A 24,916-nucleotide genomic window follows, 5' to 3' on the forward strand; every position below is an offset into this window, starting at 1 on the left:
ATATATATATATATATATACATGCATATATATATATATATAAATTATAAATATGATGAAACAGTAATGGACTATTGTATATATATACGCATACTTTAAACAAAACCGTGCAGCGCACAAAATCGAGACGGTTTAATTTGTTAATGCTAATTAAAAGATTAGATGAAACAGTCACGGATTTTAATGAAATTTCGTAAAAGCAAGGTATTCAAATAATATTTTATAAATAAATCTGTGAAAGATTTAATCAGTGACTATATAATCAATTAACTTAAGAAAAGACATAATTTCTCTGACAACATAAACATTTTGCCAATGTAACAGAGCTTTAATCTGAAATTCTATTCGATGTATGATGAGCTTAATTTGATTGAAAATCAACACGATAGGATGTATGCGTTTACTAAGATATAATTTTGATTATCAAATACTCATGGCGTCTACTCATTTACATACAAGATTGTTTACAAGCTCGAGGGCATTGTGTTAGATTATTATATATCGATCCACATTGGATCAGCGCTGCACGGCCAGTTTGCATTAGCTAGCTTAGGTAGGCCAAAAACACAATTCCGTGAGTGTATATATATATATATATATATATATATATATATATATATGTGCATATACATATTATAAGCATTGTATGTGCGTAGTTTTGAGGTGTCTGCTAAGAATATGGTGGACAATATAATCGACTAATATTTGACTTTAAATAAACACAAAATTTTGAAACAATTATCGTGACAGTAATTGAAAATTTTATTTATTAAAAGAAGTAAAAAAACTGAAATATACGCATGCGCATTTTTGCATATTCGAGCATACTTCTATATACTTAAATATTGAAATACATTCGTGTATTATCAGTTTTCTATTTCCTCTGATAAATAAAATTTTTCTGTAATGATTATCAAGCGAAATGTGATTTTTCCATGCTGTGGATAACCATTGATCTACTCAGGTCTAACATATGTGCTAATTTACCGCCATAATCCTGTCGGATCCCTCGATCCTACACGTATGTCTCGATAATCACGATACGGCTTACCGATCGTGGTCTGTTTATTATTGAGAATTGAATTGTTAATTGAAGTTGGAAATGGACTAGCTCACGCCTAATTAGGACCTATAAGTGTATACAAACAAATAAAACATTGAGAAACAAGTTCCACAGTGTTCACGTTAAAGCGTAGTTTCAATAGTAATTAATTCATCATTGATACTCTGTACACATGTTGTTTTTTTGGTACTTTGTCTATACATTTCTCAATTAATTTTTATTATTTTTATAAGTGTAAAAAAATTGTTCAGTGTTTCTTTCCTAACAATATATGACGTCGATATCTTAGCAAACGAAAATTAATTGAAATGGGTAGAAATAAATGCATTTTGACATTTTCGAATTCGCGCTTCAGATTTTTCAAATCCATTTGAATTAAAAAATAATATAATACTGATATATATTTGAATACAACACGATGAAGTTTATTTCGTGTTTCAATTAATTAAAATCCAAAAATAATATACTAGGAACATGAATCCATCCGAATTCAAAATAAATAGCGCATTTCGTCTTTCAATCCATTTTAGGTTCATTTGAATTCAAAAATACTCCGGAGCTCTGAAAAGTACGGGAAGTCAAATAACTTAAAATGAATTGCAATATTCAATTCATTTAAATTTATTTTCGTTTGCTAGTATTCTGGAGTATATTCTAGAATATTGTAAAAAGAAATCTGCAGAACAAAATTGCCAAATCGTGTGTACAGTGTGTTAAAAGAGAAAAACTTATCTTTAAAATTAAATTACTTTTCAATTTTGTTTCCAGATAGCGACAACAGAATTCAACACCAGTACATTCTAACATCAAACGGAATAATTAAGACATTCGAAAAAGCGAAACATTGCAACGATCTTTTAATGATGACAATTTAATAATCTCTTCTCCTTACTTTCCAATGAAGCTATAGCAGAAACCACCTTCTGGTTATACCTTCGACTTAAAATCTTTTTTTCCCTAAGTGCAAACGTGTGTTTGCTTCATTTTAAAGTCAAAGAACGAGAAACGCAAGAAAAAACGAATATCTAATACGCAAACTACTAATTAAAATGTTAAAAAAAAAAACAATGAGAAAAGTTTTGACAGGCATTTCCACCAGAAGATGGCAGCAGCACACTCAACCATCCAGTTAAACAGAGATTCTGACACTGCGCAAGGCGCAGGTTCGACTGCCTCTATTTCTGTAGGCGTCGAGCGCGTGTGCCAGAGCGAACGTTCAGTGCGGCTTAGGCTTCAGCCGGACGGAGTCTGGGCTTATACCTCGTTCCCGGCGAGTGACACAGTAAGTACACGAATTGTTGACTAAAGTCAACGGCACTGGCTGTACGTTCAATTCGACTGGTACGTTGTTGATGCCTAGTCGCGTTCGCCGAAACTGGAGTGCAACCTCACTCGAAGGTCCGAAGTGTGCCGAGTGGTGAACGGTGTGTGTCGTAATATACGTGTAAAAGTGTGACGGTTTCGCAATGAGAGAAACAGGAAAATTAATTTTTCAAATCAATTTTCCGACACGCAAATATTGTGAATACCTCGCCGAGGCACGTCGATAAAGAACGCATAATGAAGATGACGAACCTATTCAATTTTAAATTCTCTTACATAATTTCTGTTATAGCATTTTCAGTAATTAAAGATTAGTAATTGTAATTACCATTTAGAATAAGACTAAATATAAACAATATATTTTAGTATACATTTAATATTTCATTGAATCGATAAGAACATTTAAATATTAAGAAAAAAAATTCTGATAAAGAATTAATATTTTATCTAAATAAAAACTGTTATAAATTCTATATAAATTAAAGGTTAATCTGATTCTCTTTATTTCTTTTCTTTTGTAAAGTTTATTCTAATTTTGAAGGTCGCATAACGTTTAAAATAATATTTTACGTCTGCGCAAACAGTAAATATGATCGATGTAGAAACTTTAATTTAAGAACATCGAATATATTACAGTACAGCAAACAGTTCTCTCCACGATAGAAATCTCTTGAGCATTACGTTACTGAGGACTTATGTCACTTATCTATTTGCGCAAGTGTTAACAATTCGAACAAAGTCGTAAAAGCAGATGCATATTAATGGGTAACAGTAAATCTTTGCAGTCATAGAGTGTTAATGTAGGGTCAAAGGTCGCGCTCTTTGATATCAAACAAGTATCGAAGAAATGACGTTCTTATCAATTAAAAACGAAAATCAGGAAAGACAGAAATTCAAATGTTTGTATCCTTCAACGATGATAACATTTCTGTTATCATCCTTGAAGGATATAAACACTGAAAAAAGAAAACAAACTATTCGATTATACATATTTTATTGTTAGACGAATAATTTGCATAACCTGTTTCTATCCACACACACACAGTAGCTTTAGCGTTTACGATAGAAATCGAAGAAAAAGTCTTTTACTGACATAATACTTTGTAAAAATTTGTAAAGTGACGAAAGCAGCGGTAATAATCCCCATTATTTTCCTCTAAACCGGTTTTGTGCAACCTATAGATTTATTTAGAATGAGGCTCTAAACCTCTGAATCTCTAAATATAATAATTTCTTGATGATAGGGAAATAATATTTGTAACATCGTTATTATTATCGTTACTTGTTTTTCAACAATAATCGTTATTTATATTTTGTCTGTAATGATAACGTCATTATATTTTTACAGTAACAAATTTACTTTTATCGTTACTTTATTTGTTATTATATTTGTGGTCACATAAAAAAATTAGTATCAAACCAACAATTTATTATTTCAAATAAAAACAAGAATATAAAATTTTTTTGGCAGAATGTATAATTTTAAACAGACATAATTTGCTAACATAAAAACATTTTGTAAACAAATTATGTATGTTTAAGATTATACATTCTGCCAAAAAAATTTTATATTCTTGTTTTTATTTGAAATAATAAATTGTTGATTTGATATTAATTTTTTTCTGTGTATTTTCAATAGATTTGCACAATTATTCAGTGGATAAATACAATCAATGTTCTAGATCTATGGTTGTACGCGACAAATGCAATTGTAAATTTTATTTATTTTTATATTTTATATTTAAATTAAATTAAATATTGAAAAATATTTTTTATACTTTATATTTTAAATTACATTGCAATAATCTACATTGCCGTTATTATTAATATTGATACACTGAAAATCCATAGTATACATGAATGTGAATTGCACATTTTCAATGAATATTAGAATGGGTTAATAACAAATAATGTTTAAAAACAATACTTAATGAAATTATCGATAAAATGTGCATGCTTGTAATTTGCAATCTAAATTTCTATAGATATAAGTGTACTAAAAAATATAAATATTAAAGTTTCAATATTAATTTTCAAATAATATAACTTTAAAATTTAATGTTTTATTTTACCATTATAAAAAAGTAACGAAAAAGTATCGAGTCTCTATTCTTTGTATAACGTGTTATTTTTTTAATATTAATAACGAGTAACAGCAACAAAATGCATTTCTTTTTTACAATAAAATTACGTTACAACCACAGAATACATTTACTGTGGTATAAATACGTTTACTCACGTCTCTGACGCTAAATATGTATACCTGACTTGTGATTCAAATAAAATCGAGAATCAAATTACAGCATTTGATATTAAATTTGAATACAAATGTTGACTTCAAAGAAAATTTAATATAATGATAATAGAAAAATTCGACGCTCTTTCATAGATTAATTTTTAATTATAATTTTTTATGATTAACGTTAAAATGTTATAACGTTAATTATAATTTCATAATATTTTAACCTTTTTTTTTTAAACAGATTTGATCAATTCTAGATTACAGTTAATAATTTGTTCGCAAATCACGTATAAGAAATATAAAACACGTAGATATAGCTAGACTAAACATCATATAAAATAATCAGTATCTTCCGTTTTTATAATAATTATGATGAATGAATTAGATAATCGCGGCAGATTATTCATCGACGAGACAACCTTCATTTCAATGTATTTTGATGGTCAATCGTATACGCGCGACTGATGTATCGTGAAACTGCAGACAGCACGTGTGTCTCACGTTGCATGTTGCGAATCGTTTAATATTCTTTTGTTTCTTCTCTCACGATTCTTTCTTCTTTTCGTTATTTTTTTTCGTTACTTTATATTATTCGTAAATCATCTTTTATTCATCGTATTCATTAATATATTTTTTAATTGTACTTATTATTTAAGAAAAAAAAAATAGCAGATCTTTGGTACTCGATATGTACCAATAATAATATTTTTTCCGAATAATCCTATTTATAAGTACATTTAGCTGAAGATGATAAATCAGTTTTTTCGACAGATTCTGCGTGGGCGAGGTCCTCATTGTGTAGAATCAATACAGCTCTAACATACATATTGACCCAGTCTTGTTATAATCGTTCTTCTAAGAGTTGCCAAGAAATGATGCCAATGAACTCCGGTCCTTTCTGTAGCGTATTCTATTTTTATTTGTTCTTTTTTCAGCCATTATAATTATATTGATCGTAATATTTCTCTCTTGTGAATTCCAATTCGTAGAAAAAATTACTTCTATTCATTTCTGACATGTGTTCTTATTTCATTATGTATTATAATTTATAATTCATAATCGTGTTCTGTGAAAACATAACACAATCAATCAAAAATGCAATTGTGATTATATTAATTTTTAATTTCAAATCATATCGCTGAATTTAATGAATAAAATTTAAAACAGTTATCATACAGTTATTGTAGTATTCGTTCTGCAAATTTGCATTTTATTCATCTTGCTACATATTAATTGCATATAATTTATTCATCATTATAAGCAACTATATAAAAATATCAAACTTGTCATGCTAAACTCCATGTATATAAGTAGTAGATCAACTGTTTCTGAAAGCACGATGCTACGAATTGATGCGGATCAAAAGTATTCTACAGTGTCATGAGGATTTACGTATCCTACTAACAATTAAATGTCTCCATTAATGCAGTAACACATAATTAACAAATTCGGTTATTCGTTTCGTTTCAATAAATTAATCACTGACTCATCATCTAATTTAGTCATTTAATCATTTAATTATCTAAAATCTAAACGGTATAAACTGGTTTTTTTTTTAAATTTAAATTTTGAGATTTAAACTTGTACCGCAATAATGAAATCCTGATAAAATCGATCGATAAGAATGAAAGTATCGGATGTTTTTTCTTATCTGATTTTTATATGTATGACTCAATAAGATGCACGTCAATAAGATGCACGAGATTGACGACAGTTGGCACACATAGAAACTCCACTCAATTATAGCCTCGTACTCAAACCTTAAAAAGTTGATTGGTGAAAATGAAGCCAGCTATCATTCGTTATCCTCTGATTGAATTGCTATCCTATAATTATATTGCAGATATATATGGACAGCAAATATCAGCAATGAAGCCTCATTATGATTTGTGATATACAGCAATTAATTTTTTTACATACCAATTTAATTATACGCTGATTGCAGAATTTGAATGATAACCAGTAATAAGCGATGTAAGATATATATTTTTTAATTTGTTCCCAGCATTCAAAATTATTTGATATACAAAACAGACGTTAATTGGCTTACAAGGTCATCTTCATGCGAATCATGACCACAACAATCATTACACTACGGATGTGGTGAAATATGATTTATGTCAATTGTTGCCTATAAGAAGATTCTATTTGTCAGCCGACTGTACTGATAGTGATGAAGCAAAACGCACCATATATTTGTTTCAAAATATTAATAATATTTAATGTTACAATCCAAGTTAAAAAGATTAACAAATAGAAACACATTACCTTAAAGAATATTACTTTATTTAGATATTACCTAGATATTTAAAATTTAAATCTTTTAAAAACTTTTGAGAACAATTTTAATTTTTATTCTATTTTCAACTTTATTACACCTTCTTTTTTTTCAATAGACATAACTATTATTATTATTAGTATTAAAGATTAGATATTGAATATTTTGACTGTCTCTTCACGTATACGTACGTTGATCGATTTTGTTTTATCTTCCTTTATCTAAATTCCATTTATCGCTAGATCAATAATTATAATCACGATTTTTTTGTAACGACGTATGTAAATCCATCAAGTCTGCATGCGGATATCAGTCACGTTTTCGAAAAAAATCGCGTCAAGTGCTTTTTATATCACATATGTTAAAAAAAAAGTAAAATCTCGAGACAACGTCGTGTGTGCGCACGAAAGGTGAATAGTTCATGCGATTAAATGCTTGGACGTCTCGATTTTGTAACCGACGAGTCAAATCGAATAATTCATTTACGCCAATCGAAGATTTCGAGGTCGCTCAAGATTGTATTCGGGACAAAGTTCTTGCGAAAATCTGCAGACGCGGTTCCTCGGTTAAAAGACCGAACGGTCTACTCGATGAAATTTCGAAAGTTTGAACTTAGCAAAAAAGAAACATGTCGTAAATACAAAGTCCAGTTCTATATTTAAAAAATGTATCCGTTACATATTTAGATACTTTCAGATTTGCATAATTAGTGCGTATTAATTTTTGCAATGTCATTTATGAATAATTTATATCATTTTATTTTCCAAACAAATATGTTTTGCACCAGAATGAGAATCTAAAATATATGTATATATAAAATGAGGCGTTATTCAATAAAGCAAAGTGTATGATAAAATAATAATATTCTATCATAACTTTGTTACCGATTTGAATTTATTTAATTTATCATCGTGTAATTCAAGAGAATTCATTGCACATCGTGATCTCTTTAATGTATTGTTGAAATATTGTATACCGTATTACTAAAATATACGTTTACATTGCGTCAACTTGGTCACGCCATTACATAATACTTATAACAATTCGGGTCGGAATTCCCGGTATGTCACGAAGACAAAATTCTATTCCTAATCAACTCGAGAATCTCTTCCGTTCAGGACAGATAATATCTCGCAATAATTTTCATTAACTGCGCGTAGATTCGATCGACCTTTGTTCTTACGATTCGTAATTATGAATGATATTTATGAATGCATTCCGTTGATTGATATGCAAAGGTACGTCTTATCAGCGTGACAAATCATTTTCTGGCAATTCCTGGTGTTACAAGCATATTCTGTTATCGTATATGTCATACGTATAACAGACTAGAGAGACGACGTGAATCACCAATGTGTCTGAAGAGAAGAAAATAAATCTCATTTTCTCACGGTTTCATAACAGATTATGTCGATATGTGCATACGTTTATCATGCATACAAAAAACCTGCTATGAATTTACATTCAATATATTCAATATCTTGAGAAATATTTAACTAACATTTAAAATATATGTGATTGATGAACTAGCATAAAATATTACTGTTGCTTTAAATAGCAAGAATAATAAGATTTTATAAAAAATTGAATATTTGATTAAGTAAACATATTTTTAATAAGAACACCTAAGTGAACACATGTTCTTATTAAAAACTTATTGTGCTAAAAATATTAATAAAAAATCTATTAATTACAAACTTACGTTTCATCAGAAATGCTGAAGAATATTTCGATCTAAATAGTTCTTTTAATATAATTCTAAAATTATCAATTTGCTGCATGTTAAAGATCGAGTGATTTAAGATTAACTCAATCTTAAATCACTCTGTTCTTTTGCATTTCTACTATCGTGGCGTTTAGTAAATGATAGAGTTTATTCATGAGACAATTTTTCACCTTGCGCTGACTTCTAGTTACGTCAGAGTTTATTTTACGTAGCATCGTATGTGAACAAATCTCTCGGTGCATATATTTACTTATCAATTTTTTATAGATATATCCTCTATCCAAATGATATGTAAACGATAACATAAATGAGAACCAATATAAATCAAAAATTGTAAATTAACCAAACATGATTAAGATTCATAAAAATATTAATAAAGAATATTTTTATGAGTCTCAATCACTACACATGTGTTTTATATCCAGTAATGTAAAACACATTTTAACGCATACATTAATGTCAGTAAAAGATCACAATGCGATCAATTGATCAAATAGAATATAAAAGTATGATAAAAATAGCAATGTTCATCGTACTTTCGCGATCTAATTGATCAATTTATTGCATTGCAATCTTTTCCTGATATTAACATATGTATTAAGATGCATTTTTATATAACTAGATATAAAACGTATGTAATGATAGAGACTCATAAAAATATTTTCACTAATATTTTTTTAAAAAGAAATTTAAACTGAAATGACATAAATGTTATTGGGTTATTTACCAGTATTAAAGTGATGACTTATTGAGTGGTCGTTGACCATTGATCATGCTTCTACAGAATGCACACAAACATCGTCAGTATAGTGTTATCCAAGTATATCTTGATATACAGGGTGATTATTAATGAATGTTCCCACTTTTTACCATAGGAGCATGATTTACCGACGGATACATCATATTATTATATTAGAAATTATAAATGCGTGCTCCTATGGTAAAAAGTGCGGACATTCATTAATAATCACCCTGTATAAGAAAATCACATATTTACGTTTATATTAGTATAATCTTTTTTAAATAATTTCTTTTGATTTCTTCTTACGCAAAAGTTATTTCGTTAAACTTTTGTGAAACGTATGAACGATAAAGGTATAAAAAATTATACCAATTAATTTTTATTATTCCTTAATGCGCGTAATAATAATTTATGATATTGATTCAATCGGTGCTCAGTAATCATTATAATTATTTGCTTGTCACAAAGTCTGACATTTCCGCGAGAATACCTCAATGCTGCACATTTTCACAAATAAGTAATGCAAATATTGCACGTGACTCCAACAGTTGGCTCGCACGCCAAAAGAAGGAGTCAACAAAGGTTATATGATGTGGCTTATATGCGTAGCAAGTTGAATACTATTCTAATGCTCTAATTCAGATGCGCTCGCAGCTTACGCAGTGATGCAGCATTACGCTCAATGTCAGCCACAGATGCGTCAATGAGCCAATTTGCGGATAAACTTCAACAAGTGTTACGATACAATTCGATCTTTCCCATACTTGATCATTTATTAGTTCTATCTATCGTTTTTTTGGTAGCAAAAAATTTACCTTGATATTTCAATATGTGGAATAACAAAAATACAGATACCTCTTGTTACAAAAACAGTAATTTGGTGCATAGTACGTCATTTGTTATCTATTATCGTTTTCGCATTAATCATATAAAATAAAGTATTAAAACAAGTCCAAATATTCATTTTAGTCATAACAATATATATCTTAATGTATAAAAACAAAAAAAATTTGTTATCCCCTGTATGCAAAAAACATTTGTTTCAAAATACGTAAAATAAGTAAAAAGAAAGGAACATTTAAAGAGAACGATACGTACTTTATCTGTTTTCAGAAATAATTGCCGGAATATCGACGGAAGTGTTTAGGTCAACACACTAGAAAAGGAAACAAACAAGAAAAGGGATATTTATACGATAAGAATTATCAAGTCGCAAAAAACGAGTGTTTAGAGAAACTGAAAACTGCGTCTAACGATAACTCTCGAAGATATCATTATCGTAATTACACGAAGAACATTTGGAGTTCGAATTCGAACGAAGAGAGAAAGAGAGAGAGAAGACTGATTGTGAGACAGTGGAAGAAAAAAGTAGAAATTTATAATTTAAGCATTAATCGCAAAATATTGAAATCTACCTAAACAGTAAGGAAATAATCCATGCGAAGATAAAGTATAGAAGTTTGTTTAGTTTTTTATACGTATTTTGAATAAAAGTAACGAAAAAGTGATTATATCGTGATCCTGAAAATCTGAACAGAGATACGTAAAAGCAGACAAAATGCATTCCATGCGTGCTCATCGAGCGCTAAACAAGCATAAAACGGTATTGCAAATATGGAAAATTGCTACGAGATGCTTCGGTACGAATGTAGAGTACAGACCAATCAGAAGTGTCCTCGTCGCCAATCGAGGTGAGTGAACTAATTGTTATTAATTTTCAGTAAACTTACGTTATAGACACAAAATTTTTTTTTAAAATCGGTAAAATAAAAAAAAGTCATTTTTACTAAATTTGTTCAACTATAGTAAACTTTCCTTCTTATCATTCATTTCTACACATTGAAAACATATATTAGCATTATATATTACAAAAAATATTATCATTATTATTGTATTAAACAAGAGAATCTTTTAAATTAAATTAAAGAGAAAGATAAAAATATTTCAATATTTTTACTACACATTTAACATAATACAAAGAAAAGATAACAAAATAACTGTTTCTTTTCACTAGACAAATATTCCATATATGATCTCTTCGCAAAGCGTACCTTGACCTCTCCAAATATCCTATGTCATTGTGTCGCAATTAAGATTATTTGTATAGTAGCTTTTTTAAACGGACCATAAAAGTCAGCGATTAAAAGAAAAAATATCTTGAGTAGACAACTGATAAGACAACAGTACATCACGTGCATTACAAATCTAGTTTTGATAACTCACTAATACTCGTTGGTTGATAACAGTTTGCGATTATGAATATTTTATCACTATTTTAATAGATTGCTATTTTAATAAATTATAAGTATAGTTTTGCTTTACTGTATTCCTCCATAATATATTGTGCTATTTTACGTGTAACATTATTACACATTAGAAAATTATAGAATTATAACATTAAATAATAGTAGAAAAGAGTTAGTACACATTTCAAATAATTGCCACTTTCATTGGAAGCAATCACCATTACTTTCACTGAATACAACATTTCGACATTGCTGAAAAGCAATTGATAAGTTAATGAATGTTATCAATGACTTGTTGATTTGTATAGGGTAAGGTTGTGCAATTAATCAATATGTGAAACAGCATTGTTCCTGATATGGAACCGAATACATCTTGGGCACTCTGTTTAATTAAACCGCGTACCATAATTTACTCAAGCCGTAATACATCTCAATGAATTATAAGACTCGCATATTTTCAATTCGCTTCATTATTTTTAAAATGTTGCGAGACTAATGAAAAAATGGCACACGTTTCAAAAATTTTTTTGATATTAACGTCCATATAAAATTTTTGATAATAAGTTAATCAAATTGAAATTAATTTTCTTTAGTGAAAATTTAATTAAAGAAGCATCGCTTTTTTTTAATTTCCTTAATTTTCAACGTCAATTATATTACACAGCTTCGAATTAAGATAGAATTAATATAAGACCAAATATAAAATTAAATAAAGCATATAATGTTCGACTTTGTGTCAATTTTTTATGATTTTGTAGAAAATCTTAATACGCAGACGTAACATTTCAGGAGAAATTGCCATTCGTGTGTTTCGTGCTTGCACGGAACTCGGCATTCGCTCCGTGGCAATTTATTCGGAGCAGGATAAAATGCAGATGCATCGTCAGAAAGCAGATGAGGGTTATTTAGTAGGCAAAGGATTACCACCCGTTCAGGCTTATCTGAATATTCCTGAAATTATCCAAGTAGCCAAAGAAAACAATGTCGACGCTATTCATCCTGGTTACGGATTCCTTTCCGAGAGAGCAGACTTTGCTCAAGCGATTACTAATGCTGGCATCAGATTCATCGGACCTAGTCCTAAAGTCGTTCAACAAATGGGAGACAAGGTGAAATATTATTGACAGAATGTTTAACATGCATTACATTAAATGACATATTAAATCATAAACCTCGACAAAAGTGAATATTTCAAATTGCTTTTCCTTGGATTTTCTTTGCACGATAAAACATCGATTTGAGACTCAACGTCCTGCTGAAAATCTCTCAATTTTAATTGTTCAAGAGTTCTCGAAAAGTTCTGAAGTCAAGGCACAAAATATAATGTGATTTAATTAATAGGTCGCAGCTAGACAAGCCGCGATTCAAGCTGGCGTGCCTATCGTTCCGGGAACAGATGGACCAGTAACAAGTTCTGACGAGGCAATGGAGTTCTGTATGAAGCATGGTCTTCCGGTTATCTTCAAAGCGGCGTACGGTGGTGGAGGACGAGGTATATGTCCGAAACATCAAGAACTAACAATCATATTATTTTACTCTCTAAATTGTTTGGAGAGGAATCTCGCTCTAAAAGAATGAAAATCTAGCCGACTGACGTTTTTAAAGTAGTTTACCCAAACTGTAGTAAAAAAAAATATTTACAACGCTGCAAAACTACTTAAAGACTTGAGTATTAACTTTAAACCTTAGATCAGAAGCAATAAATTTATAATAAAAATAATTCAACATTATGTCGTTATTGGATTTACATGAAAAAGTTTTACACTACTATATACACGTGCGTATAAGCTAAAATTCCTGTGAAAAATGAAAGTCAATTTACTGTAAAACAACATACACAATCGGCTACAATCATTAGAGATTGTAACAATCATTGTATAAATCACATGATAAGAATGTTTTTTCTGCTGAATAACGTTCTACCTGTACCTATAGGAAGCGCGTCTATTCGTTATCAAACAATGCGAAAATTACCTGCACACAAACTACATTTACGGCAAGTTACTCGGCGATAATATCGCGAAACGACTGGCATACCTACTACACAAATGACTAATGGATAACTTAATGATTTAATGGGTATTTAAGTACATTGTGTAAAACACGTAAAAAGGCTTTAGAAATTACAATACTATGTTGCTAATAATAATTTAGAATTGCTTTGTCTTTTCAATATAATTAATATCTTTTTTCTTTTGTTAGAGTGACATATTTTTATTAACTCAAATGTATAATATCAAAGCTTTATTCATTATTTTATTGAATAATAAATATGTTCTAATTTTTCTTTTTGCTCATATAAATGTTTTCTCTGTACTATCCATCAAATCAGTACTGTAGAGCTAATTATACACTTATTATACTTTTTAACAAAAGAAAAATGAGGACACTTACAAACTAAATTTATTAATGATTTTGAAATAATAATTACATAATGCGAATTAGCATTAAAATAGTAAAACACATATAATGTTAAAGATGGACAAAAATTTCGATCTTATAAATTCAAAATTTAAGGAATGGTTTGAAATTTTATAGAATATATATTTTATCAATGTTTTTTTAAATTATTATAGAATATATGTATCAAAATGTGAAATTATTAAAAAATTTCGTCGTCGTGTAGGTATGAGAGTCGTGAGGCAAATGGAGGAGGTCCGCGAGATGTTCGATCGTGCATCTTCCGAAGCAGCGGCTGCTTTTGGAAACGGCGCAATGTTCATCGAGAAATTTATTGAGAGACCACGTCATATCGAAGTCCAATTACTTGGGGATCATGCTGGCAATGTCGTGCATTTATTTGAACGCGACTGTTCTGTACAGCGTCGTCACCAAAAGGTCAGTGCTCCGGTTAATTTTAATTTAGTACAAGTAACAATCAGTTTAAAACATCATGACTCGAATATTGATTATAGAAATATAATATTTTCAGCAGAGATTATTATTCTCTTATAAATCAAATGGATTTTTATTTCTATTTTAAGAAACATTATGTCTTTAGAAATTCGTAATTCATTTCTAAAAATTGTAAATAATTTGATAGCATAAATAATGGTTTTAAAAAAGATACCATTTGTTTTTTTTTATGCGAAGAGAACTGATATAAAATTCTTAGAGAGACTCAATGCAAAAGATACATTGATGCCGTGTAAAGTGCATACATGCAAAACACAGGATAGAAATATTTATATATAATTACTGCTGTAAGCGCTAATATGATGTAAGAGTTTTGAGTGGGCAATTTTCTTTAATGTGAACGAATTAGAATTTGTAGAGTTTTTTTCTCAAGGATTTCCCAAGGTTTAAATACGAAAGGCAAGTACATTCACCGTGTTCGTTCGTCTTGTCCAAAACAAGGACAATGACGCAATCACACATGATTTATGATTATACTCTACAAGTTTGCATAATAATTCTCGAATTAATAATAGTTCGACATGCGGTCCAAACGGTCTCGTCGTTACCCTTATCATTTTTATATTATATGGCATCAACCTTAAGAAATTCCCTTAAAACTTAGTATTAATCTAAACAGTTTATAAAACTTTTAACAGGTTGTCGAGATAGCGCCAGCTCCAGCAATAGCGCCAGCTCCAGCATTATCGCCCAAGGTTCGCGAGAAAATGACTGACTACGCTGTCAAATTAGCAAAACACGTTGGTTATTCGAATGCCGGTACCGTAGAATTTTTGGTCGATGAATCTGGAAATTTCTACTTCATTGAAGTCAACGCCAGATTACAAGTGGAACACACAGTAACCGAAGAAATAACCGGGTAATGAAATATTATAAAAAAAATATTTTTTTAAATATTTCTTTGCCATTTCTCTCTTCTACTATTTTTTAATGATTGAATATAATTATAACATCAATATATCGTTTATACAAGCGTCAATTATTATATCACTTTATCACTTTCGTTCTTTTTAGAATTGATCTCGTGCAATCTCAAATCCGAATCGCCGAGGGTATAACACTTCCAGAACTAGGTATGACGCAAGAAAAAATTATACCTCAAGGATTTGCAATTCAATGCCGAGTAACCACGGAAGACCCGGCTAAGAACTTTCAACCGGACACCGGGAGAATTGAAGTTTTCCGTTCTGGCGAAGGTATGGGCATCCGATTGGACGGAGCCTCTGCATTCGCCGGTGCTATAATCTCGCCGTATTATGACTCACTTCTTGTTAAGGTAAGCAATATGAAGTAGAAAGTATCATCGCGCGCGCTGTACATCATTAAATATATTAAATTTTTAAAAATAATATGTAATTTATAACATGAATGACATAACAATGTTTTTTTCGTAATTTTATTACGTTAAAGGAAAAATGGTATTGTTACACTTTTCTCCCCCCAAAAAAAATTAAACTGATTATGACAATTAATCATATTAAATATTTAGTTTTTATTTTAATAATATTTTCAATTTTGCTAATATAATAATTCAATCAATTTCCATTATTTTGAAGAAAATCATTCCGACATAGGAATGACGATCCCAATTGTAAAAAGATCTTGATCACATATTTATCTTCAAATATATACATTATTAATCTTATTATCTACATATTTGAAGTATACAAATAATATTTTCTATTTCTTCAGGTAATCGCCCACGCCGGCGATCTTCAATCATCCTGTGCCAAGATGAATCGAGCCCTTCGCGAATTCCGCGTGCGCGGAGTAAAGACGAATATACCTTTCCTTTTAAATGTCTTGGAAAATCAAAAGTTCCTAAACGGTATCGTCGACACATATTTCATCGACGAAAATCCTCAGCTCTTTCAGTTACAGCCAACCCAGAATCGCGCACAAAAATTACTCAATTACATCGGTACCGTCCTTGTGAACGGCCCGAGCACGCCATTGGCTACTCAGCTGAAGCCGGCGGACATCAAACCACATATTCCGCAGATTGCTCTAGGTACATGATCGATTACCAACAAGTGTGACAACAATAATCAGGGGTGACGTACCCCTTAAATTACACTAGAAAATTTCGATAATCAACTTCCAATCCTATTAAATTTTGACATTAGCTATTAAATTAAAAAAATGTCCACGTTAGGTGAACATTTAGGTGGTAAAATTATTTCAACCATAATTAGAGCAGAGGCGTACGGAGGATGTGCTTTTATGCGTGGGTCAGCTAAACAGGGATCGTATTTTTTTCTCTTTCTTTATTTCTTTTTGTGAACAGGATGTCTACTAATTCTCTGATTAGATTAACGTTTACAAGAAGACTGCTGCAAATTAATCCTGAATGTTTATGAATTATTAAAATTAAAACATTTTTATTTTTATTTTTAAGGACTATTAACAAAGGACTAAAAATTAATTTTTAAATATTTTATATGTATTAATTTTTATTCATTCTGATATAGGATTTCTTCGTTTTATTTCATTACAAATTTATAAATACCCAAATTTACATACTAAAGAATTACTTTTTATTAAATTTTAATCATTATTAATCATTAATGTTTTTTAATGAAAGCAAGCAGTAACATTGAATCGTAAGGTTATGTGATAACATTAAAATATGATATTTATAAAAAAAAATAGTAAACATCCTTTTTGCTTACAAGTAACAAACCGTTTCCGCTTTTCTGCTGGGTTTTTAGGAATACACTCGGTTTAACCGTTCCAAAAATCTTTATTTTTTTTTCTTTTTGATGTGTTCTTGTGGCTAAATTCTAAAGTTTAATTACTGCACCACGCTACATTGAGCACACTGCACACTATGAAAATTCGTAAATGGGCTCACGAAGCATCTTCATATGTCTCTACTTATTGTGTCATAATTTTAATAACAAATAATAATAGGGCATGCTGTTTTTCGTTATCAATTGATATTACTCTTCAGTAATTTAATATTTCATATACATAATCAAAAAGAAACCCTTTTAAATTTAAAATATCATTGGTACATGCTATATGTTTACATGAATGGGATAAATCTAGTAAATCAAGAGAAATCCCGAAAATGTTCTTTTCTCCCTTAGACTCATCATATTTTTATATAGCGACATCGTTAAATATTAATTTCCCACTTGTACACACTTCACTCTTTATCGCATGCTTTTATTTTTTTGTTTGGCAATTTTTTTAGACTTTGCTAAGCTTGCAGCTGCAGAAGAGACCAATGATCCTGACGCGCCAGGTATGATTACACTGTTATATACATACATAATGCCTTTTCTTTATTTATAATATTTTAAGATTTAGTATTGTGCAGATTGAGAAGCTAAAAACTGAACACCGGTACAGTATAACAAAGTTTTGTGTATAATATACAGGATGTTTCAAAATTCGCTAATCAAAATACTATAGCAACAAATTCTCGAAAAATAAAGTAAAATAAGTAATTATTTATAAAGAATCTCGTTCATTTTATATACAGATTTGGATCTCTTGCGTACAAAGATAAGTCAGTAGAACGATAAATTATCGAACACAAAAAGTAAATTAAAATTGCATAAGCGTCAATTGCTACAACTGCAGATCAGTTACCTTATAAATGTAGTATGGGAAATATATTAATTTTTCTACTTATATTTTCAAGATCCTTTCAATCAACTGATGTTCTTTTATTTGCAATTTAAAAAAAATACTTTCTTTTATTTTTTTCTCACAACATTTATTTTTGCGGCTAGGACAACTCGTGACGATTACAAACAAATGATGTTTTTAATTGTTTCTTTAAGCATATTTTGTATCATATTTTTTCCATTGAACATATTTTTTATATTTTGTATTCTTATTTTTTTTTAATTTATATATATGTATACATAATTTTTTTTTAATATTATTGCACATGTAAAAACTGATACTTGTACTATAGATTGCTGTGTTCACATTTAATTCATAGAATATGCCAGATATCTCGTTGAGGATATACAAATACCTTCTAAGGATATTAATGACATATTTATCAGCTTCGACAGCTCTAATAATGAACAGCAACAGAGTAGAAGACCAGTAGAAGATCTTTAAAATACTAAAACTGTTTTCTGTGAAGATTTGAAGATCTAAAACTATTTACTTTTTAATATTTCTATTATTATCTATTATTATATACATAAAATTAGAATACAATTGATAAGTGTACGCAAAAAACCTAAAAGAGCAGAATTCTTTTTATTTCAAGCAATAGTTTTTGAAACATAAGAACTTAAAGCTAGTTATTTATTACATTATTAATGTTTAGATAATCATCTTTTTTGATATCATGCAATCACTAATATTATTATTCGTGCGACTGTCTAAATGTAGTTTTATGAATGGCTAGCTTAAAATTCTTATATTAAAAAAAATTTGGACACTTTGTATATATAAACAAAATTGTTTTAAATTAATTATTTTTTTCAGATTGGCAGACATTTATTTATTGGAATTTAATTCATATTTTTTTATTTGAGGGTACAATTAATATCAACAAAATTTTTAAATTTACTATTATTTTTTCAGATTGGCAGACATTTGTTTATTGGAATTTAATTCACTTGTTTTTCTAAATTTAAGCGTACAATTAATTTAATATCTATTGTATACAATATACAATGGACTAAATTGTTATAATAATACCATTAACAATAACATAAATATTGCTGCATAATATTGAAATATTTATTTATTACTTAATTAATAACAATATATTAATTTATAAATGCTTGTTATATGCTTTAAAATATCTTTTTACTTTAAATTTTTAAGTATTGTTCGAATAAAAAAATGTTAAAAGAAAAAAATATTTAATAATATTATGTAATACTTAAAATAATATTTATTAACAATAATTGTGTTTTATAAGTAGTTATATAAAAATATTAATGCTAATCAACATAACCAATAAATTAATCAAGAATTTAATGAATTAATAAATAATTTAATAAAAACTAAATAATTTAATTTTAAATTAAAGTGATTTAAAAAAATCAAAAAGAAAAAAGTATTTAAAATATTTATATATAAATATCCAATATTAATAAAACTCGATATTAAATTTACGACTGTATAAAGACATTTATTTTATAAATGACTGCATTTTTTTATTCTTATGTTTTATCATAAATATCTATAATCCACCGCTTTTCATAAACATTTTTCACGCCTACTAACAACAGCACGTATCAAATAACAATTCATTAATTTCTTTTCGGAAAAGCATCTAATCCTCTTCTGCGCTCCTTTTCAGGAATTCCGGATCCTCCAAAAGGATTCCGACACATTTATAAAGAGCAAGGTCCGGAAGCTTTCGCCAAGGCTATTAGACAGCACAAGGGCCTCCTTTTAATGGATACTACTTTCCGTGATGCCCATCAGTCCCTTCTAGCAACTCGTGTACGATCGCACGATTTACTGATGATCTCCCCATTCGTCGCTCACAAATTCAGTAATCTCTACTCGCTGGAGAACTGGGGCGGTGCGACCTTCGATGTGGCCTTGAGGTTCCTCCATGAATGCCCTTGGGAACGACTAGAAGATATGCGCAAGGCCATCCCTAATATTCCATTCCAAATGCTGCTGAGAGGCGCTAACGCTGTCGGGTACACGAACTACCCCGACAACGTCGTCTTCAAATTCTGCGAACTGGCTGTGAAAACTGGCATGGACGTCTTCAGAGTATTCGATTCGCTCAATTACCTACCAAATCTTATTGTCGGTGAGTTTGAAGCAATTTAACTATATAATTTCATTGTAATAAAATTAAGAAGATAAATATTTAAAAATATATATATTTTTGATTTATTTTAATTCGAATAAATCTATAAAGTCGTCGAATTAAATTATTCATTAATTTGTTAAATTCTTTATTAATTTATTAGTTATGTTCTTAGATTAGATTGTTCTTAATATTTTTATATAACTACTTATCAAACACAATTATTGTTATTAAATATTATTTTAAGTATCACATAACATTAAATGTTTTTCGAAATAAAAAATCATTAAATTCGGAATATTTTCAAAAACGAAAATTTCTTTGCTGCGTGTTATAATAAATGAGTTCCTCTTTAGGTATGGAGGCTGCTGGCAAAGCCGGGGGTATCGTCGAAGGGGCGATTTCCTACACGGGTGATGTAAGCGATCCGAGTCGTACTAAATACAATCTAAAGTATTACACCGATTTGGCGGACGAGCTAGTTAAAGTGGGCACACATGTCCTAGCGATCAAAGATATGGCTGGATTGCTCAAACCGAAAGCAGCCGAAATGTTGATTGACGCGATTAGACAGAAGCATCCGGATGTACCTCTTCACATACACACGCACGATACTGCTGGAGCCGGAGTAGCCTCTATGTTGGCCTGTGCAAGAAGTGGTGCCGATGTCGTCGACGTTGCCGTCGACAGCATGTCCGGCATGACCAGTCAACCTTCTATGGGCGCTGTTGTTGCTTCTCTTCAGGGTAAAGTTTGTTAAACTTTTAATTTTGAGCGATCATTAATAATTGATTTTTCATATAATTTTATCTTATATTATGTATCTGCATAATTCTTGTAAATGGTTCTCATTTTAATTTAAATGGCAACAAACAGCTTCGATTACGCTCGTTACTTTAATTACTGGTATGACGTGTTTTCATCAGTTTATTCAGATAAAAATGATCAATAAATGTTATGATAGGAACGGACCTTGACACAAAATTGGATCTATCTGACGTCTCCGAATATTCCGCGTATTGGGAACAAACGAGAACGCTTTATGCACCCTTCGAGTGCACAACAACAATGAAGTCCGGAAACGCGGATGTCTACCTTAACGAAATCCCCGGTGGTCAGTATACGAATCTACAATTCCAGGCTTACTCGCTTGGTTTGGGCGAGTTCTTCGAAGACGTGAAGAAGGCGTATCGACATGCCAATCTCTTGCTCGGTGATATTATCAAAGTCACACCGAGCTCCAAGGTTGTCGGCGACTTAGCGCAATTTATGGTTCAAAACAAATTGACCGCCGAAGATGTTCTGAATAGGGCCGAGGAATTATCGTTCCCTAAATCGGTGGTCGAGTATCTCCAGGGTGCCATAGGTGAACCCCACGGAGGATTCCCTGAACCTCTTAGGTAAGATTTCGTGTGTGCGGACGAATGAAATTTCACGGGAATCCAATTCATTGAATTTAATTTGAATTCGCATTTTGATCAGGTCAAAAGTTCTCAAGGACATGCCACGCGTGCAGGGTAGGCCAGGCGCGAGTTTGAAACCACTCGACTTCGATGCTCTGAAGAAGGAGCTAAAAGAATCTCACCCGCACGTTACCGAAAAGGATGTCATGTCGGCCGCGCTTTATCCCAAAGTAACGAAGGACTTCTTGAGCTTCAAGGAACAGTTTGGGCCGGTAGATAAATTCGAGACCAGAATCTTCCTCACGGGGCCTAAAGTAGGCGAGGTATTCGATGTTACGATTGAGAAAGGCAAAACTCTCGGTATCAAAACTCTGGCGGTTGCCGATGATCTCACGAAAAATGGCGAACGCGAGGTGTTCTTCGAGTTGAACGGTCAACTGAGATCTGTGTTCATCAAGGATAAAGAGGCTGTCAAGGTAAACGAGATTCGTAGACTTTCAATATTATTTTATATCATTGAGACATTTTTTCAATTAAGTTACAATTAAAATAAAATTAAAGTGTTAAATGACAATTAGACTAAAATGATATTAAAATGAGATTACCATTAAAAAATAAAATTGAAGTTAAAATAAGATTGTCATTAAATTTAAATTAAATGAATATTTCAAACAAAGTGCGATATATTATAAATCTTTTTATTCTCAATGCAGGAACTACATGTGCATCCCAAAGCAACGAAAGGCGATAGCAATCAACTGGGAGCGCCAATGCCTGGCGAAGTGATCGACATTAGGGTAAAAGTTGGTGACACCGTGGAAAAAGGTGCACCATTAGTCGTGCTATCTGCCATGAAGATGGAAATGGTTGTGCAAGCGCCTAGAGCAGGGAAAATCAAGAGTCTTGAAATTAACTTAGGCATGAGATTGGAAGGAGAGGATCTCGTTCTGATATTTGAATAAACTTTCGCGATGGGATCAATGGTCTCTGAAAATCAAATCACGTAAAGGCAACACCATATATTGCTATTTACTTCGAAAGCGTGGAAGACAAGATCTTTAGCAATCTTCATAGAGTGAAGCCAGGAATGAGATTTTCCATTCAATCTTATTTTAACGTTATTATCAGTGATAACCATTTAATCGTCAATCGCTTGACCAAAGTTCGTTATCCTGTTTTATTGCGCATTGACGAACTTTTTCAAAAAATTGTTACATTAATTGTTATTAATAATTCTATTTCTTAAAATCGCGCGTATATGTAAGATCACATTTTACAAAAGAAATTTAAAGATATTTGCCTACGTTGAACAGACTGTTACAATATATTTAGCTAAAAAATGAAGTTATATGTTCAACTAATTATAAATTCTCCAAATAATTCTGAAGTATTAATCAAATTGTTTCTGGAGTATTAATCAAATTGAATATTTTGCATATATCGTTTATATTATATAAGTGATCAAAACGAAGTATTTCAGAAATAGGTAGGTAAACTTTAAGAACATATTCTGCTCACAATAAGAAAAAAAATCATATAAAAAGGAAACACTTCTTTTTCAAGTAATAAATTTCCTTTTCAAATTTGTTATTTACAACAATGAGAACGTTTCATTAAAGAAATTGATGGAAATGATTTCCTTTCGCATCAATGCATGCCTCGCACGTTTTATTGTCGAAAATATTCAAAAATTCCCATTTCGTATTTTGTCACACAAAATAAAACAATTTCAGATAATACTTCCATGGTAGTAGCTTTTAATAGCAATAGAAGTATTATCAGTGGATCTTAAGATGTTTCCATAAATGAAAAATAAATCACAAAAATATAAATGTAACGCCTGTCAGAGAATTGTCGCAAAAGGCTGTGCGTGATTGATTTACAGTCTGAGTGACATTATTAATTATTAAAAATTTTTTCCTTAAACAAAGTGTTTATAACTTGAAAAAAATGTTTCCAGCTCCAACTTTATATGACTTTTCTCATCTTATTTTTCCAGTGAATAGAATGCTCTTTTAAAGTTTGTTTACTTTTTTCTAAAATATCTTGTAAAATATAATTGAATGAAACTGCCTAAGAGATATCAATTACCACATTTTTAACAATGTCTTAAGGAATTCACTTACAAATTTACAAAATTTGGACAATAATGCCATTGCAAACTTCCAAAGCAAAACACTCTTGTAAGATTTTTATAAATAGTAAGCGTTCTTGTATATTTGATTGCGTAAAAGACATACACATTATATTCTTTTTTTTATAATAGTATATAAGTAAAGTTCTAGATAAATATAAATAATTGTGGTTAATTCAAAGTTGATGCGCTTGGAAAATATTAATTAAAAAAATGTTCTCAAGAAATTATTTTCGATGCATCGATATCAATATTTAAATGCAAATTGTTTTTGTATAAAATGATTGCATCGATGTGATTCGCCTTGTATGTTCATAATAAGCGACACAAAAAAGATAGGAAAAAGATCGAGTATCGTCTCAATTTTATATTAATTATAGCATGCATATATAAGCGATTACCCTGATAATTTAATTATGACATCGAGCTAAACCTTCACGAATGATTTAGCAAGTATACGTAGGAAAAAATAATTCAGGGAACAAAGGCTAGAATATTCCTGAAAAACCTTGTCTTTATCTTTTCAAGATCAAATGTTACCTGTTTTGAAAATAAATCACTAACTAAATAAAATTATATTTTTAAACAAGTAAACATAAAAATTATTAACGTTCTATAATTTTACCTTAACGCGCAAACACATTTATCGAGAAATATATTAAAAAGTGCAACAAGATAAATATGTATGTATATAATTGTGCCATAGATGCGGATATTCTAATTGTATAAATGTATGTTGCAACATTTTTTGTCATTGTAAATTATATGCAATGTTGATAATATATTTTTTTAAAAAGTGATTTTTTTAGAAAATAAAGAAATAAAAAATTGTGTTATTATATGATATAAAATAGCAAATATAAAATATAGAACTGTTTCATATCTATTGTATCAATATATTTTACCCTTTTTCAAATCTGTAACAATTTGTTTCTTCACTCAGAAATAAATTTATTATATTTAGTACGTTTCATAACCAACCCACGTAGCACAGCAGCGCCGGAAAAGCGCTAAAAAACGTTACTGCGGGTGCAAGAAATCAGCGCTTTAAAAGATTAGCGCAGAAAAAATGGTTTTATAACGCTTAAAATT

General features: G+C 30.1%; 1 protein-coding gene across 3 annotated transcripts; it reads left to right on the forward strand.

Annotated features, from left to right (window-relative positions):
* The first annotated feature begins 1,883 nt into the window (after positions 1-1,883).
* On the forward strand, positions 1,884-24,787 carry LOC105192780 (pyruvate carboxylase, mitochondrial). Of its 3 annotated transcripts, none has more exons than XM_011157014.3 (14): positions 1,885-2,344; positions 10,487-11,064; positions 12,409-12,728; positions 12,961-13,111; positions 14,246-14,457; positions 15,174-15,394; positions 15,550-15,811; positions 16,228-16,546; positions 17,735-17,785; positions 19,820-20,287; positions 20,644-21,033; positions 21,252-21,687; positions 21,770-22,166; positions 22,404-24,787. In XM_011157014.3, exons 2-14 carry the CDS (start codon positions 10,932-10,934, stop codon positions 22,650-22,652), a joined length of 3,609 nt encoding a protein of 1,202 aa, XP_011155316.2. In that variant the 5' UTR covers positions 1,885-2,344; positions 10,487-10,931; the 3' UTR covers positions 22,653-24,787. The 3 variants fall into 3 exon arrangements, with proteins under 3 accessions (XP_011155317.2, XP_011155316.2, XP_025990457.2); XM_026134672.2 differs by lacking the exon at positions 1,885-2,344 and adding an exon at positions 2,378-2,486; XM_011157015.3 differs by lacking the exon at positions 17,735-17,785 and having other exon boundaries at positions 1,884-2,344.
* Positions 24,788-24,916: the final 129 nt, after the last annotated feature.

This window comes from Solenopsis invicta, chromosome 9, assembly GCF_016802725.1.
Source record: "Solenopsis invicta isolate M01_SB chromosome 9, UNIL_Sinv_3.0, whole genome shotgun sequence".
NCBI lineage: Eukaryota > Metazoa > Arthropoda > Insecta > Hymenoptera > Formicidae > Solenopsis > Solenopsis invicta.